This window comes from Urocampus carinirostris, unplaced genomic scaffold (genome assembly GCF_059441175.1).
Source record: "Urocampus carinirostris isolate Australia breed hairy pipefish unplaced genomic scaffold, RoL_Ucar_1.0 HiC_scaffold_23, whole genome shotgun sequence".
Taxonomy (NCBI): Eukaryota; Metazoa; Chordata; class Actinopteri; order Syngnathiformes; family Syngnathidae; genus Urocampus; species Urocampus carinirostris.
In genome coordinates this window covers 433,758-450,596 of record NW_028283130.1, presented here as the reverse complement: position 1 = coordinate 450,596, position 16,839 = coordinate 433,758, and the positions used below count along the sequence as shown (strand labels likewise).

Below are 16,839 nucleotides of genomic sequence, written 5' to 3'. Positions count from 1 at the left end.
ATACAAATGTCCAGGAGTATTCTGCAGTCCATCGAAAATAAAGAGGCCATCAACAATAACATCAATTTGAGAAACCCGCCAGTCGGATAATGCACAGCTGAGACAACATTGCTTCCAGGATAGGTTGTGGTAATCAAAAAAAAAACAGTTGTTATACATAGGAAATCCCTACTTTGTGAGGAAATTGTGTGAGATGAACACGTTCACTTGTGGACAATTGAAGCCTGTCACAGAACAAGACATTTTCATTACCGACCAATCCTTGTACAAAGACAACAAAACTTCCCCAACGAGAAGCACTTATTATCCTCAAAACACAAATGAGTGCTTTTCTTGGAGCAATTTTGGTGACAAATAAACCAATAGTAATGAAATAAAACAAAACCAAATAAAAAAGACACATTTAAGGCGTTCCCATGCTAAATAACCTCTACAAGAGCTGTTTGATGTTGTTCAGCTCATAGCTCATGCCTGTGCTATTGTCTCAACAAGTAGCACTTACAATTGCATGAATTAAAGTCGGTGTTCTTGTTGGGTGAATAAACAGACTGGTCTGCACAAGGTTCTTCCAGCTAACTCGTTTGGTAGCATGAAATGATGGGTGTCTTAAAAAGCATTGAAACCAAACCCGCCCTCCATGTATACAAATGTCCAGGAGTAATCTGAAGTCCCTCAAAAATAAAGAGGCCATTAAAGATAACATGTTAGATTGCTATCAATCAGAAAAACCCGTCAGTCGGATCATGCACAGCTGAGAAACCCCCAAAAGGAAGCACTTATGAGAATAAAAAACATCAGTGCAACCTTTGAGGACATCACAATTTGCTAAAAACATTATCCAAGGTATGCAGTTGCATTAAAAGAGTAGTGTCGTTTGATGTTGTTCAGTTCATAGCTCAACTCTGTGTTTTTACCCCAACAAGTAGCACTTACAATTGCATGGATTAAAGTCAGTGCCCTTGTAGGGTGAATAAACAGACTGGTCGACACAACGACCCTACAGCTAACTTGTTGTGTAGAATGAATTGATGGGTGTCTTTAAAGTCATTGCAACCTTACCCCGCACTCCATGTATACAAATGTCCAGGAGTAATCTGAAGTCCCTCAAAAATAAAGAGGCATCAACAATAACATGTGAGACTATTATCAATCTGAGAAACTTGCCCCGCCCTCCATGCATACAAATGTCCAGGACTATTATGCAGCCTATCAAACATTGAGTGGCCATCCACACGATTCTTTCTGATCTTTGTCAATCAGAGAAACCCACCCATTGGATCATTTGCAGCTGAGACAAACCCAAAAGGAAGCACTTATGAGGATACAAAACATCAATGCAACGTGCATCTAGCGATTAGTTCTTCCTTAAAAGACAGCTTAGCCGAGTTTTCATGAATGGGGGAAGGAACTCGTGCGTAGACATGACCTAAACCAAAGCACTTACCTCAGCAATAGTTTAAATCAGTGCTTCCAGTCGCGTTGTGGTAATCAAAAAATGAGATCAGCTCTTACACATAGGAAATCCCTGCAGTGTGTGGAAAGCTTGTGAGATGAAAACCTTCACTTGTGGTCAATTGAAACCTGTCACAGAAGAAGACATTTTCATTTCCGACCAGTCCTTGTAGAAAGACAGCAAAACAACCCAAACAAAAAGCACTTACTATTCTCAAAATACAACCGAGTGCTTTTGTCAGAACTATTTTGGTGACAAATGAACCAATGGTATTGAAATAAAACAAAACAAAGAGGACACATTTAAGGCATTTCCATGCTAAATGACCTCTACAAGTGCTGTTTGATGCTGTTCAGCTCATAGCTCATGTCTGTGCTATTGCCCCATCAAGTAGCACTTACTATTGCATAATTACAAGTCAGTGCTCATGTTGGGTGAATAAACAGACTGGTTTGCACAATGTTCATCCAGCTAACTCGTTTTGTAGCATGAAATGATGGGTGTCTTTAAAAGCATTGAAACAAAACCCGCCCTCCATGTATACAAATGTCCAGGAGTAATCTGAAGTCCCTCAACAATAAAGAGGCCATTAAAGATAACATGTTAGATTGCTATCAATCAGAAATACCCATCAGTCGGATCATGCAGAGCTGAGACAACCCCAAAAGGAAGCACTTATGAGAATAAAAAACATCAGTGCAACCTTTGAGGACATCACAGTTTGCTAAAAACATTGAATGAATTGATGGGTGTCTTTAAAGTCATTGCAACCTTACCCCGCCCTCCATGTATACAAATGTCCAGGAGTAATCTGAAGTCCCTCAAAAATAAAGAGGCATCAACAATAACATGTGAGATTATTGTCAATCCGAGAAACGTGCCCCTCCCTCCTTGCATACAAATGTCCAGGAGTATTATGCAGCCCATCAAACATTGAGTGGCCATCCACACGATTCTTTCTGATCGTTGTCAATCAGAGAAACCCACCCATTGGATCATTTGCAGCTGAGACAAACCCAAAAGGAAGCACTTATGAGAATACAAAACATCAATGCAACTTGCATCTAGTGAGTAGTTCTTCCTTAAAAGACAGCTTAGCCGAGTTTTCAAGAATGGGGGAAGGAACTCGTGCGTAGACATGACCTAAACCAAAGCACTTACCACAGCAATAGTTTAAGTCAGCGCTTCCATCGGGTTGTGGTAATCAAAAATGAGATCAACTCTCACACATAGGAAATCCGAGCAATGTGTGGAAAGCTTGTGAGAAGAACACCTTCACTTGTGGTCAATTGAAACCTGTCACAGAACAAGACTTTTTCATTACTGACCAGTCCTTGTACAAAAACAACAAAACTTCCCCAACGAGAAGCACTTATTATTCTCAAAACACAAATAAGTGCTTTTCTCTGAGCGATTTTGGTGACAAATGAACCAATAGTAATGAAATAAAACAAAACCAAACAAAAATAAACATCTAAGGCGTTCCCATGCTAAATGACCTATTCAAGAGCTGTTTGATGTTGTTGAGCTCATCGCTCATGCCTGTGCTATTGCCCCAACAAGTAGCACTTACAATTGCATGAATTAAAGTCGGTGTCCTTGTTGGGTGAATAAACAGACTGGTCTGCACAAGGTTCCTACAGCTAATTCGTTTTGTAGCATGAAATGATGGGTGTCTTTAAAGGCATTGAAACGAACCCCGCCCTCCATGTGTACAAATGTCCAGATGTAATCTGAAGTCCCTCAACAATAAAGGGGCCATTAAAAATAACATGTGAGATTGCTATCAATCAGAAAAACCCGTCAGTCGGATCATGCACAGCTGAGACAACCACAAAAGGAAGCACTTAAGAGAATAAAAAACATCAGTGCAACCTTTGAGGACATCACAGTTTGCTAAAAACATTATCCAAGTTATGCAGTTGCATTTAGAGAGTAGTGCAGTTTGATGTTGTTCAGTTCATAGCTCATGCCTGTGCTATTACCCCAACAAGTAGCACTTAAAATTGCATGTATTAAAGTCAGTGCCCTTGTAGGGTGAGTAAACAGACTGGTCGACACAATGACCCTCCAGCTAACTTATTGTGTAGCATGAATTGATGGGTGTCTTTAAAATCATTGCAACCTTACCAAAAATGACATCAGCTGTGATGCATCGGAAATCCCTGCAGTGTTTGGAAACTTTGTGAGATGAACACGTTCATTTGTTGACAATTGAAGCCTGTAACTGAAGAAGACATGTTAATTTCTGACCATTCCTTCCACAAAGTCAACAAAAAATCCCCAACAAGAAGCACTTATTGTTCTCCGAAAACAAATGTCAGAGCAATTTTCAATGACAAATGAGCCAGATGATATTGACATAAAACAAAAACGAACCAAAAGGACACATTTAAAGCGTTTCCATGCTGAACACCCTTCAAATGAGCCATTTGGTGTTGCTCAGCTCACTGTTCATGTCTTTGTTATTTTCCCAACAAATAGCACTTACTATTGAACAATTTAAAGTCAGGGCTCCTGTTGGGTGAATAAACAGACTTGTCGGCATGATGGCCCTCCAGGTAACTTGTTGTGTAGCATGAATTGATGGGTTTCTTCAAAGGCATTGAAACCTTACCCCGCCCTCCATGCATACAAATGTCCAGGAGTATTATGCAGCCATTTGACCATTGAAAGCCCATCAACACGAAGCTGTGAGATTGTGATCAATCAGAGAAACCCACCCGTGGATCATTCGCAGCTGAGACTACCGCAAAAGGAAGCACTTATGAGAATCAAAAACATCAGTGCAACTTTTGAGGACATCACAATTTGCAAAAAAAATCCAAAATATGCGGCTGCATCTATCGAGTAGTTCTTCCTTAAAAGACAGCTTAGCCGAGCTTTCTTGAATGGGGCAAGAAACTTGTGCGTAAACATCACCTAAACCAAAGCACTTACCACAGAAATAGTTGAAGTCAGTGCTTCCAGTAGAGCTGTGTGAACTAAAAATGAGATCAGCTGTGATACATCGGAAATCCCTGCAGTGTGTAGAAACCTTGTAAGATGAACACGTTCACTTGTGGACAATTGAAGCCTGTCACTGAAGAAACATGTTCGTTTCTGACCAGTCCTTGCACAAAGAAAACAAAATTGCCCCGACAAGAAGCACTTATTGTTCTCTGACAACAAATGAGTGCCGAAATCGGATCAATTTTCAATGACAAATGAGCCAGGTGGTATTGAGATAAAACAAAACGAAAAGGACACATTAAAAGCGTTTCCATGCTGAACAACATTTAAATGAGCCATTTGATGTTGTTCAACTCACAGTTCATGTATATGTTATTCTCCCAATAAGTAGCACTTACTATTGCATAATTTAAAGTCAGTGCCCTCTTTGGGTGAATAAACAGACATGTCAGCACAATGGCCCTCCAGCTAATTTGTTGTGTAGCATGAATATATGGGTGTCTTTTAAGGCATTGAAACCTTACTCCGCCCTCCATGCATACAAATGTCCAGGAGTAATATGCAGCCTTTTGACCATTGAGTGGCCATCAACACGAAGCTTTGAGATTGTTATTTATTGAAAAAAAAAACCCACCCGTTGGAACATGCACAGCTGAGACATCCCCAAAAGGAAGCACTTATGAGACTACAAAACATATGTGCAACTTTTGAGGACATCACAGTTTGCTAAAAACATTATCCAAAATATGCAAATGCATCTAGCGAGTAGTTCTTCCTTAAAAGACAGTTAAGCCGAGCTTTCATGAATGGGGCACTCGTGCGTCAACATGACCCAATCAAAAGCACTTACCGCAGCAATAGTTTAGGTCAGTGCTTCCAATCAGGTTGTGGTAATCAAAAAGCTTAGCCGAGTTTTCATGAATGGGGGAAGGAACTCATGCGTGGCATGACCTAAACCAAAGCATTTACCACAGTAATAGTTTAAGTCTGCTTCCAGTCGGGTTGTGGTAATCAAAAATGAGATCAATTCTTACACATAGGAAATCCCTGCAGTGTGTGGAAAGCTTGTGAGATGAACACCTTCACTTGTGGTCTATTGAAACCTGTCACAGAAGACATTTTCATTTCCGACCAGTCCTTGTACAAAGACAACAAAACCACCCCAACAAAAAGCACTTACTATTCTCAAAATACAACCGAGTGCTTTTGTCAGAGCTATTTTGGTGACAAATGAACCAATGGTATTGAAATAAAACAAAACAAAAGGGACACATTTAAGGCATTTCCATGCTAAATGACCTCTACAAGTGCCGTTTGATGCTGTTCAGCTCATAGCTCATGTCTGTGCTATTCCCCCAACAAGTAGCACTTACTATTGCATAATTACAAGTCAGTGCTCATGTTGGATGAATAAATAGACTGGTTTGCACAATATTCCTCCAGCTAACTCGTTTTGTAGCATGAAATTATGGGTGTCTTTAAAAGCATTGAAACCAAACCCGCCCTCCATGTATACAAATGTCCAGGAGTAATCTGAAGTCCCTCAACAATAAAGAGGCCATTAAATATAACATGTTAGATTGCTATCAATCAGAAAAACCCATCAGTCGGATCATGCAGAGTTGAAATAAACCCAAAAGGAAGCACTTATGAGAATAAAAAACATCAGTGCAACCCTTGAGGACATCACAGTTTGCTAAAAAAACATTATCCAAGTTATGCAGATGCATTTACAGAGTAATGCCGTTTGATGTTGTTCAGTTCATAGTTCAAGCCTGTGCTATTTCCCCAACAAGTAGCACTTACAATTGCATGGATTAAAGTCAGGACACTTGTAGGGTGAGTAAACAGACTGGTCGACACAACGACCCTACAGCTAACTTGTTGTGTAGAATGAATTGATGGGTGTCTTTAAAGTCACTGCAACCTTACCCCGCCCTCCATGTATACAAATGTCCAGGAGTAATCTGAAGTCCCTCAAACATTGAGTGGCAATCCACACGATTCTTTCTGATCGTTATCAATGAGAGAAACCCACCCATTGGATCATTTGCAGCTGAGACAAACCCAAAATGAAGCACTTATGAGAATACAAAACATCAATGCAACTTGCATTTAGCGAGTAGTTCTTCCTTAAAAGACAGCTTAGCCGAGTTTTCATGAATGGGGGAAGGAACTCGTGCGTAGATATGAACTAAACCAAAGCACTTACCAGAGCAATAGTTTAAGTCAGTGCTTCCAGTCAGGTTGTGGTAATCAAAAATGAGATCAACTCTTACACATAGGAAATCCCTGCAGTGTGTGGAAAGCTTGTTAGATGAAAACCTTCACATGTGGTGAATTGAAACCTGTCACAGAAGAAGACATTTTCATTTCTGATCAGTCCTTGTACAAAGACAACAAAACTACCCCAACAAGAAGCACTTATTATTCTCAAAATACAAACGAGTGCTTTTGTCAGAGCAATTTTGGTGACAAATGAACAAACGGTATTGAAATAAAATTGAACAAAACAAAAAGGACACATTTAAGGCATTTCCGTGCTAAGTTACCTCTACAAGTGCTGTTCGATGCTGTTCAGCTCATAGCTCGTGTCTGTGCTATTGCCCCAACAAATAGCACTTACTATTTCATAATTGCAAGTCAGTGCTCATATTGGGTGAATAAACAGACTGGTTTGCACAATGTTCCTCCAGCTAACTCGTTGTTTAGCATGAAGTGATGGGTGTATTTAAAGGCATTGATACCTTACCCCGCCCTCCATGCATACAAATGTCTAGGAGTATTCAGAAGTCCCTCGAAAATAAAGAGGCCATCAACAATAACATGTGATAATGTTATCAATTTGAGAAACCCGCCAGTCTGATCATACACAGCTGAGACAACCACATAAGGAAGCACTTATGAGAATAAAAAACATCAGTGCAACCTTTGAGGACATCACAGTTTGCTAAAAACATTATCCAAGTTATGCAGTTGCATTTAGAGAATAGTGCAGTTTGATGTTGTGCAGCTCATAGCTCATGTCTGTGCGATTGCCCCAACAAGTAGTACTTACTATTGCATAATTACAAGTCAGTGCTCATTTTGGGTGAATAAACAGACTGGTTTGCACAATGTTGCTCCAGCTAACTCGTTGTTTAGCATGAAGTTATGGGTGTCTTTAAAGGCATTGATACCTTACCCCGCCCTCCATGCATACAAATGTCTAGGAATATTCAGCAGTCCCTCGAAAATAAAGAGGCCATCAACAATAACATGTGAGAATGTTATCAATTTGAGAAACCCGCCAGTCGGATCATGCACAGCTGAGACAACCCTAAAAAGAAGTGATTGAAGGAAAAAAAAACATCAGTGCAACTTTTGAGGACATCACATTTTGCAAAAAACATCCAAAATATGTGGCTGCATTTATTGAGTAGTTCTTCCTTAAAAGACAGTTAAGCCGAGCTTTCATGAATGGGAAACTCGTGCGTCAACATGACCCAATCAAAAGCACTTACCGCAGCAATAGTTTAGGTCAGTGCTTCCAACCAGGTTGTGGTAATCAAAAATGAGAACAGCTGTTATACATAGGAAATCCCTACATTGTGAGGGAACTTGGTGAGATGAGCACGTTCACTTGTGGACAATTGAAGCCTGTCACAGAACAAGACATTTTCATTACTGACCAGTCCTTGTACAAAAACAACAAAACTTCCCCAACGAGAAGCACTTATTATTCTCAAAACACAAATGAGTGCTTTTCTCAGAGCGATTTTGGTGACAAATGAACCAATGGTAATGAAATAAAACAAAACCAAACAAAAATACACATTTAAGGCGTTCCCATGCTAAATGACCTATTCAAGAGCTGTTTGATGTTGTTGAGCTCATAGCTCATGCCTGTGCTATTGCCCCAACAAGTAGCACTTACAATTGCATGAATTAAAGTCGGTGTAATTGTTGGGTGAATAAACAGACTGGTCTGCACAAGGTTCCTACAGCTAACTCGTTTTGTAGCATGAAATGATGGGTGTCTTTAAAGGCATTGAAACCAACCCCGCCCTCCATGTGTACAAATGTCCAGATGTAATCTGAAGTCCCTCAACAATAAAGGGGCCATTAAATATAACATGAGAGATTGCTATCAATCAGAAAAACCCGTCAGTCGGATCATGCACAGCTGAGACAACCACAAAAGGAAACACTTAAGAGAATAAAAAACATCAGTGCAACCTTTGAGGACATCACAGTTTGCTAAAAACATTATCCAAGTTATGCAGTTGCATTTAGAGAATAGTGCAGTTTGATGTTGTTCAGTTCATAGCTCAAGCCTGTGCGATTACCCCAACAAGTAGCACTTACAATTGCCTGTATTAAAGTCAGTGCCCTTGTAGGGTGAGTAAACAGACTGGTCAACACAATGACCCTCCAGCTAACTTATTGTGTAGCATGAATTGATGGGTGTCTTTAAAGTCATTGCAACCTTACCCCGCCCTCCATGTATACAAATGTCCAGGAGTAATCTGAAGTCCCTTAAAAATAAAGAGGCCATCAACAATAAAATGTGAGATTATTATCAATCTGAGAAACGTGCCCCGCCCTCCATGTATACAAATGTCCAGGAGTAATCTGAAGTCCCTCAACAATAGAGAGGCCATTAAAGATATCATGTGAGAATGTTATCAATTTGAGAAACCCGCCAGTCGGATCATGCACAGCTGAGACAACCCTAAAAAAGAAGTACTTATGAGAATAAAAAACATCAGTGCAACCTTTAAGGACATAACAGTTTGCTAAAAACATCCAAGTTATGCAGTTGCATTTAGAGAAAAATGCCGATTGATGTTGTTCAGTTCATAGTTCAAGCCTGTGCTATTACCCCAACAAGTAGCACTTACAATTGCATGTATTAAAGTGAGTGCCCTTGTAGGGTGAGTAAACAGACTCGTCGACACAATGACCCTCCAGCTAACTTATTGTGTAGGACGAATTGATGGGTGTCTTTAAAGTCATTGCAACCTTACCCGCCCTCCTTGTATACAAATGTCCAGGATTAATCTGAAGTCCCTCAACAATAAAGAGGCCATCAAAGATAACATGTGAGACTGTTATCAATCAGAAAAACCCGTCAGTCGGATCATGCACAGCTGAGACATCCCCAAAAGGAAGCACTTATGAGAATAAAAAAACATCAGTGCAACTTTTGAGAACATCACAGTTTGCTAAAAACATTATCCAAGTTATGCAGTTGCATGTAGAGAGTAGTGCAGTTTGATGTTGTTCAGTTCATAGCTCATGCCTGTGCTATTACCCCAACAAGTAGCACTTACAATTGAATGTATTAAAGTCAGTGCCCTTGTAGGGTGAGTAAACAGACTGGTCGACACAATGGCCCTCCAGCTAACTTATTGTGTAGCATGAATTGATGGGTGTCTTTAAAATCATTGCAACCTTACCAAAAATGACATCAGCTGTGATGCATCGGAAATCCCTGAAGTGTTTGGAAACTTTGTGAGATGAACACGTTCATTTGTCGACAATTGAAGCCTGTAACTAAAGAAGACATGTTAATTTCTGACCAGTCCGTCCACAAAGTCAACAAAAATGCCAACAAGAAGCACTTATTGTTCTCCGAAAACAAATGTCAGAGCAATTTTCAATGACAAATGAGCCAGATGATATTGACATAAAACAAAAACGAACCAAAAGGACACATTTAAAGCGTTTCCATGCTGAACAACCTTCAAATGAGCCATTTGGTGTTGCTCAGCTCACTGTTCATGTCTTTGTTATTGTCCCAACAAGTAGCACTTACTATTGAACAATTTAAAGTCAGGGCTCCTGTTGGGTGAATAAACAGACTTGTCGGCACGATGGCCCTCCAGGTAACTTGTTGTGTAGCATGAATTGATGGGTTTCTTCAAAGGCATTGAAACCTTACCCCGCCCTCCATGCATACAAATGTCCAGGAGTATTATGCAGCCATTTGACCATTGAAAGCCCATCAACACGAAGCTGTGAGATTGTGATCAATCGGAGAAACCCACCCGTGGATCATTCGCAGCTGAGACTACCGCAAAAGGAAGCACTTATGAGAATCAAAAACATCAGTGCGACTTTTGAGAACATCACAGTTTGTGAAAAACATTATCCAAAATATGCAGCTGCATCTCGCGAGTAGATGTTCCCTCTAAGACAGCTTAGTCAAGTGCTCATGAATGGGGAAAGGAACTAGTGCGTCAACTTGACATAAACAAAAACACTTACTCTGTAAATAAATTCAGTCAGTGTTTTTAGTAGGGTTGTGTTAACTGAAATGAGATGAGCTGTTATACATCTGAAATCCCAGCAGTTTGTACAAACCTTGTGAGATGAACATGTTCACTTGCTGCCAATTGAAACCTGTCACAGAAGAATAAATGATCATTTCTGACCAGTCCTTGTACAAAGTCAACAAAACTACATAAACAAGAAGCACTTATTGTTCACAAAATACAATTGAGTAGTTTACCAAGACTATTTGGCAGAGGTGTAGATATGGTGGACAAAATAAACAGACTGGTCGGCACTATGGCCCTCAAGCTAACTTGTTGTGTAACATGAATTGATGGGTGTCTTTAAAGGCATTGAATCCTTACGCCGCCTTCCATGCATACAAATGTTCAGGACTATTATGCAGCCATTTGACCATTGAGAGCCCATCAACACAAAAGTGTAAGATTTTTATGAATTGGAGAAGCCCACCCGTCGGATCATTATCCAGGTTATGGAGCAGCATCAAGCGAGTACTTCTTCCTTTAAAGACAGCTTTGACCAGGTTTCATGAGTGGGGCAAGGTAATCGTGCGTAAACATGACCAAAACCAAAGCACTTGCCATAGAAATAGTTTAAGTCAGTACTTCCAGTAGAGCTGTGTTAACTAAAAATGACATCAGCTGTCAGCAGTCCTTGCACAAAGTAAACAAAATTACACCAACAAGAAGCACTTATTATTCTCAAAATACAAACGAGTGCTTTTGTCAGAGCAATTTTGGTGACAAATGAACTGATGGTATTGAAATAAAACAAAACAAAAAGGACACATTTAAGGCATTTCCATGCTCAATGACCTCTACGAGTGCTGTTTGATGCTGTGCAGCTCATAGCTCATGTCTGTGCTATTGCCCCAACAAGTAGCACTTACTATTGCATAATTATAAGTCAGTGCTCATGTTGGGTGAATAAACAGACTGGTTTGCACAATGTTGCTCCAGCTAACTCGTTGTTTAGCATCAAGTTATGGGTGTCTTTAAAGGCATTGATACCTTACCCCGCCCTCCATCCATACAAATGTCTAGGAGTATTCAGCAGTCCCTCAAAAATAAAGAGGCCATCACCAATAACATGTGAGAATGTTATCAATATGAGAAACCCGCCAGTCGGATCATGCACAGCTGAGACAACCCTAAAAATGAAGCACTTGTGAGAAAACAAAACATCAGTGCAACTTTTGAGGACATCACAGTTTGCCAAAAACATTATCCAAAATATGCAGCTGCATCTAGCGAGTAGTTATTCCTTAAAAGAGAGCTTAGCCGAGTTTTCATGAATGGGGGAAGGAACTCGTGCGTAGACATGACCTAAACCAAAGCATTTACCACAGCAATAGTTTAAGTCTGCTTCCAGTCGGGTTGTGGTAATCAAAAATGAGATCAATTCTTACACATAGGAAATCCCTGCAGTGTGTGGAAAGCTTGTGAGATGAACACCTTCACTTGTGGTCTATTGAAACCTGTCACAGAAGACATTTTCATTTCTGACCAGTCCTTGTACAAAGACAACAAAACTACCCCAGCATGAATTCATGGATGTCTTTAAAGTCATTGCAACCTTACCCCGCCCTCCATGTATACAAATGTCCAGGAGCAGGTGTCACCAACACGGTGCCCGCGGGCACCCGGTCGCCCGCAAGGACCACATGAGTCGCCCGCGGGCCTGTTCCAAAAATAGCACATCTCATAGAGAGCTGCGTCTAAAAATTAATTTTGTTCTGTTGCTATTATTTTTTTAATCACACTTGTATGTATATAGATTTAAAAAAATACTATCTTAAAAATACTTTAAGGTTAACGCGCACAATATTTACCTATGGGCAGTAAAGTAGAGCTTGTGGGATGTGGAGAGTAAGCTAGCGGGCGCTGTATGCACTTTCGTACCCCAAAAACATGGCAGAAAAAAGAAAGAAAACGTATCTCTTTCACAGTGAATGGGAAGAGGAGTTCTTTTTTACGACTGTAAAAGAAACCTGCGTGTGTCTGATTTGCGGGACGACCGTGGCGACAGCAAAACGGCACAATGTGGAGAGACATTTCAATACGTGTCACAAAAGCTACCATGATAAATATCCACCTGCAAGCGCCCTACGGGCAGAAAAAGCCCGTGAGCTAAAGACCGCTCTGGGTAAGCAACAGTCTTTTTTTACGAGGCCGGCCAAAAACTCACAAAAAGCAACCGAAGCCTCGTTTAGAGCTACACATTTTCTGATCAAGAAAAAAAAGGCATTTACAGATGGAGAAGTTGTCAAAGAAGCGATGTTATTAATTGCTAACACTGTATTTAAAGACGAGAAAAATGGAAGCGACCTAATCTCCACTCTTTCCGACGTCCAACTGGGGGCATCTACGATGGCAAGACGAGTATCAGCTATGTCCAGTAACTTGGTCGATCAGTTGGAGCAGGATCTGGCGAAGTGCAAGTGGTTTAGCCTCCAGTGCGATGAGTCCGTGGACAGCAGCAGTACAGCGCAGTTATTGGTTTTTATCCGGATGGTGTTTAATGATTTCTCCACAAAAGAAGAACTCCTGACACTACTGCCCTTAAAGACAACTACGAGAGGAGTTGACATTTATAACACGGTGAAGGAGTTTTTCGTGCAGAAAAAGGTGCCATTGGAAAAGCTGGTAGCGGTGACAACAGACGGGGCTCCTGCTATGGTCGGCCGACAGACAGGTTTCATCGCTCACTGTAAACGTGACCCAGACTTCCCCAAATTTCTGCATTACCATTGCATCATTCACCAGCAGGCGTTGTGTGCGAAAGTGATCGGCTTTGGGCACGTGATGACTCCTGTTGTGAAAATCATAAACAACATCCGCTCCAAAGCAAAGCAGCACAGGATTTTCAAGGTACTATTAGAGGAGATGTCAGCAGAATATGGGGACCTACTGCTACACACAGAAATCAGATGGCTCAGCAGAGGACGAGTTTTGCATCGTTTTTTGTCTCTTTTGCGTGAAATCAAAGAGTTCATGCAGTCCAAAGGCGAAGATGTCTCACTGCTAGAGGACACAGAGTGGACACTTGACCTTGCATTTTTGGTGGACATTACTGGGAAATTAAACCTCCTGAACTGCCAGCTGCAAGGCAAAGGTAAGACTGTTGTCGATATGATAAGTGCTTTAAATGCATTTAAAGCCAAAATGAATGCATTCTCTGCAGATTTACAGAGAAAAAAAGTTCTGCACTTTCCCTCTGTGCAGTCAGTGCTGAAAGACAATGCTTCTGCATCTGAGACATTTGAAAAAGTGGCAGAAAAGTACATTGAAGTAATAAACAGACTTGGGCAAGAGTTTGAGAATAGGTTTTGTGACCTTCATCAGCTTGAACCATGTGTGTTCTTCATTTCCAACCCTTTCATGAATGGGGACACAACATGCTTTGCTGAGCAGTTAAGTGCAACGTTCAACTTGGATGCTGGACAGGTGGAGATTGAAATTATAACATTGCAAAATGATCTCCATCTCAAAGCCTACCAGGCTGCACCAAACTTTTGGCGCCTTGTTGACACAGAGAAGTACAGTGGAGTATGCACAGCAGCCATGAAGGTTGCCAGCCTGTTTGGCTCAACCTATCTCTGTGAATCAGCATTTTCTGACATGAACTTCATCAAAAACAAACACAGAACACGCCTCACTGATGCACATCTGAGAGACTCACTCACAGTTGCAGTGTCAAGTTACACACCAGATTACAACACACTGGTGAACAGCATGCAATGCCAGTCTTCCCACTAACCAAGGACGGATACCAGATGTAGTCAGTGACAACATGGTAGTGCCATGGCAAAGTTGAATTAAAATATTGAAGAATTGTGTTCAATTTAAAAGTGTGTTCATGACATTTAAAAGTTATAATTTTGTTAAACATAACACAGACTTGGCCATTAGTTCAAAATGTGAAATAAAAAATGTATTACATATTTAAAAATATGTAAGTTGATTTTGTTTAACATTACATAATTGTTAACTTTTTGAAACATGTTGCAACATAGTTCATGATTTGTTAACAGGGCATGTCAGTGGCTTGTGCAAATGGGATATTTTTTGCTAAAATGTAGTGATGTAAGTGATCATCTGAAAATGTAACAAATACTGTGATTAATAGAGATAAAGTGTTGAATATTGATATCTGTTTCCCACCTTGTTGTCATTTTTGATAATCATTGTTAGAAATCATTAACATGATCAGTGTCTTTACATAGGTGAGTATTACTAATCATTATAAATAATGTATAACTAAAGGCAAACTGAGCAAATTTGTTATTTCAGAAGAGCGTATCAAACTGGTAGCCCTTCGTATGATTCAGTAACCGTGAAGTAGCTCTCAGTTTCAAAAAGGTTGGTGACCCCTGTCCAGGAGTAATCTGAAGTCCCTCAAAAATAAAGAGGCATCAAAAATAACATGTGAGATTATTATCAATCTGAGAAATATGCCCCACCCTCCCTGTACAAAAATGTACAGGAGTATTATGCAGCCCCTAAAACATCGAGTGGCCATCCACACGATTCTTTCTGATTGTTGTCAATCAGAGAAACGCACCCATTGGATAATTTGCAGCTGAGACAAACCCGAAAGGAAGCACTTATGAGAATACAAAACATCAATGCAACTTGCATCTAGCGAGTAGTTCTTCCTTAAAAGACAGCTTAGCCGAGTTTTCATGAATGGGGGAAGGAACTCGTGCGTAGACATGACCTAAACCAGAGCACTTACCTCAGCAATAGTTTAAGTCAGAGCTTCCAGTCGGGTTGTGGTAATCAAAAATGAGATCAGCTCTTACACATAGGAAATCCCTGCAGTGTGTGAAAAGCTTGTGAGATGAACACCTTCACTTGTGGTCAATTGAAACCTGTCACAGAAGAATACATTTTCATTTGCGACCAGTCCTTGTACAAAGACAACAAAACCACCCCAACAAAAAGCACTCACTATTCTCAAAATACAACCGAGTGCTTTTGTCAGAGCTATTTTGGTGACAAATGCACCAATGGTATTGAAATAAAACAAAACAAAAAGGACACATTTAAGGCATTTCCATGCTAAATGACCTCTACAAGTGCCGTTTGATGCTGGTCAGCTCATAGCTCATGTCTGTGCTATTCCCCCAACAAGTAGCACTTACTATTGCATAATTACAAGTCAGTGCTCATGTTGGATGAATAAATAGACTGGTTTGCACAATATTCCTCCAGCTAACTCGTTTTGTAGCATGAAATTATGGGTGTCTTTAAAAGCATTGAAACCAAACCCGCCCTCCATGTATACAAATGTCCAGGAGTAATCTGAAGTCCCTCAACAATAAAGAGGCCATTAAATATAACATGTTAGATTGCTATCAATCAGAAAAACCCATCAGTCGGATCATGCAGAGCTGAGACAACCCCAAAAGGAACCACTTATGAGAATAAAAAACATCAGTGCAACCCTTGAAGACATCACAGTTTGCTAAAAAAACATTATCCAAGTTATGCAGATGCATTTACAGAGTAGTGCCGTTTGATGTTGTTCAGTTCATAGCTCAACTATGTGTTTTTACCCCGACAAGTAGCACTTACAATTGCATGGATTAAAGTCAGTGCCCTTGTAGGGTGAGTAAACAGACTGGTTGACACAACGACCCTACAGCTAATTGTTGTGTAGCATGAATTCATGGGTGTCTTTAAAGTCATTGCAACCTTACCCCACCCCCATGTATACAAATGTCCAGGAGTAATCTGAAGTCCCTCAAAAATAAAGAGGCATCAAAAATAACATGTGAGATTATTATCAATCTGAGAAATGTGCCCCACCCTCCCTGCACAAAAATGTCCAGGAGTATTATGCAGCCCCTCAAACATTGAGTGGCCATCCACACGATTCTTTCTGATTGTTGTCAATCAGAAAACCCACCCATTGGATAATTTGCAGCTGAGACAAACCCGAAAGGAAGCACTTATGAGAATACAAAACATCAATGCAACTTGCATCTAGCGAGTAGTTCTTCCTTAAAAGACAGCTTAGCCGAGTTTTCATGAATGGGGGAAGGAACTCGTGCGTAGACATGACCTAAACCAGAGCACTTACCTCAGCAATAGTTTAAGTCAGAGCTTACAGTCGGGTTGTGGTAATCAAAAATGAGATCAGCTCTTACA

General features: G+C 40.4%; 1 protein-coding gene across 1 annotated transcript; it reads left to right on the top strand.

Moving 5' to 3' along the window:
* Window positions 1-13,488: 13,488 nt before the first annotated feature.
* LOC148345858 (general transcription factor II-I repeat domain-containing protein 2B-like) lies at window positions 13,489-15,051 on the top strand. Its single transcript, XM_088325799.1, has 2 exons — window positions 13,489-13,798; window positions 13,868-15,051. Exons 1-2 carry the CDS (start codon window positions 13,489-13,491, stop codon window positions 14,440-14,442), a joined length of 885 nt encoding a protein of 294 aa, XP_088181925.1. The 3' UTR covers window positions 14,443-15,051.
* The last annotated feature ends 1,788 nt before the right edge of the window (window positions 15,052-16,839 follow it).

Coding starts and splice junctions, on each gene's coding strand:
- LOC148345858 (XM_088325799.1), top strand. CDS start 13,489: ATGACTCCTGTTGTGAAAATCATAAACAACATCCGCTCCAAAGCAAAG. Junction 13,799..13,867: donor CTGCCAGCTGCAAGGCAAAG/GTAAGACTGTTG, acceptor CATTCTCTGCAG/ATTTACAGAGAAAAAAAGTT.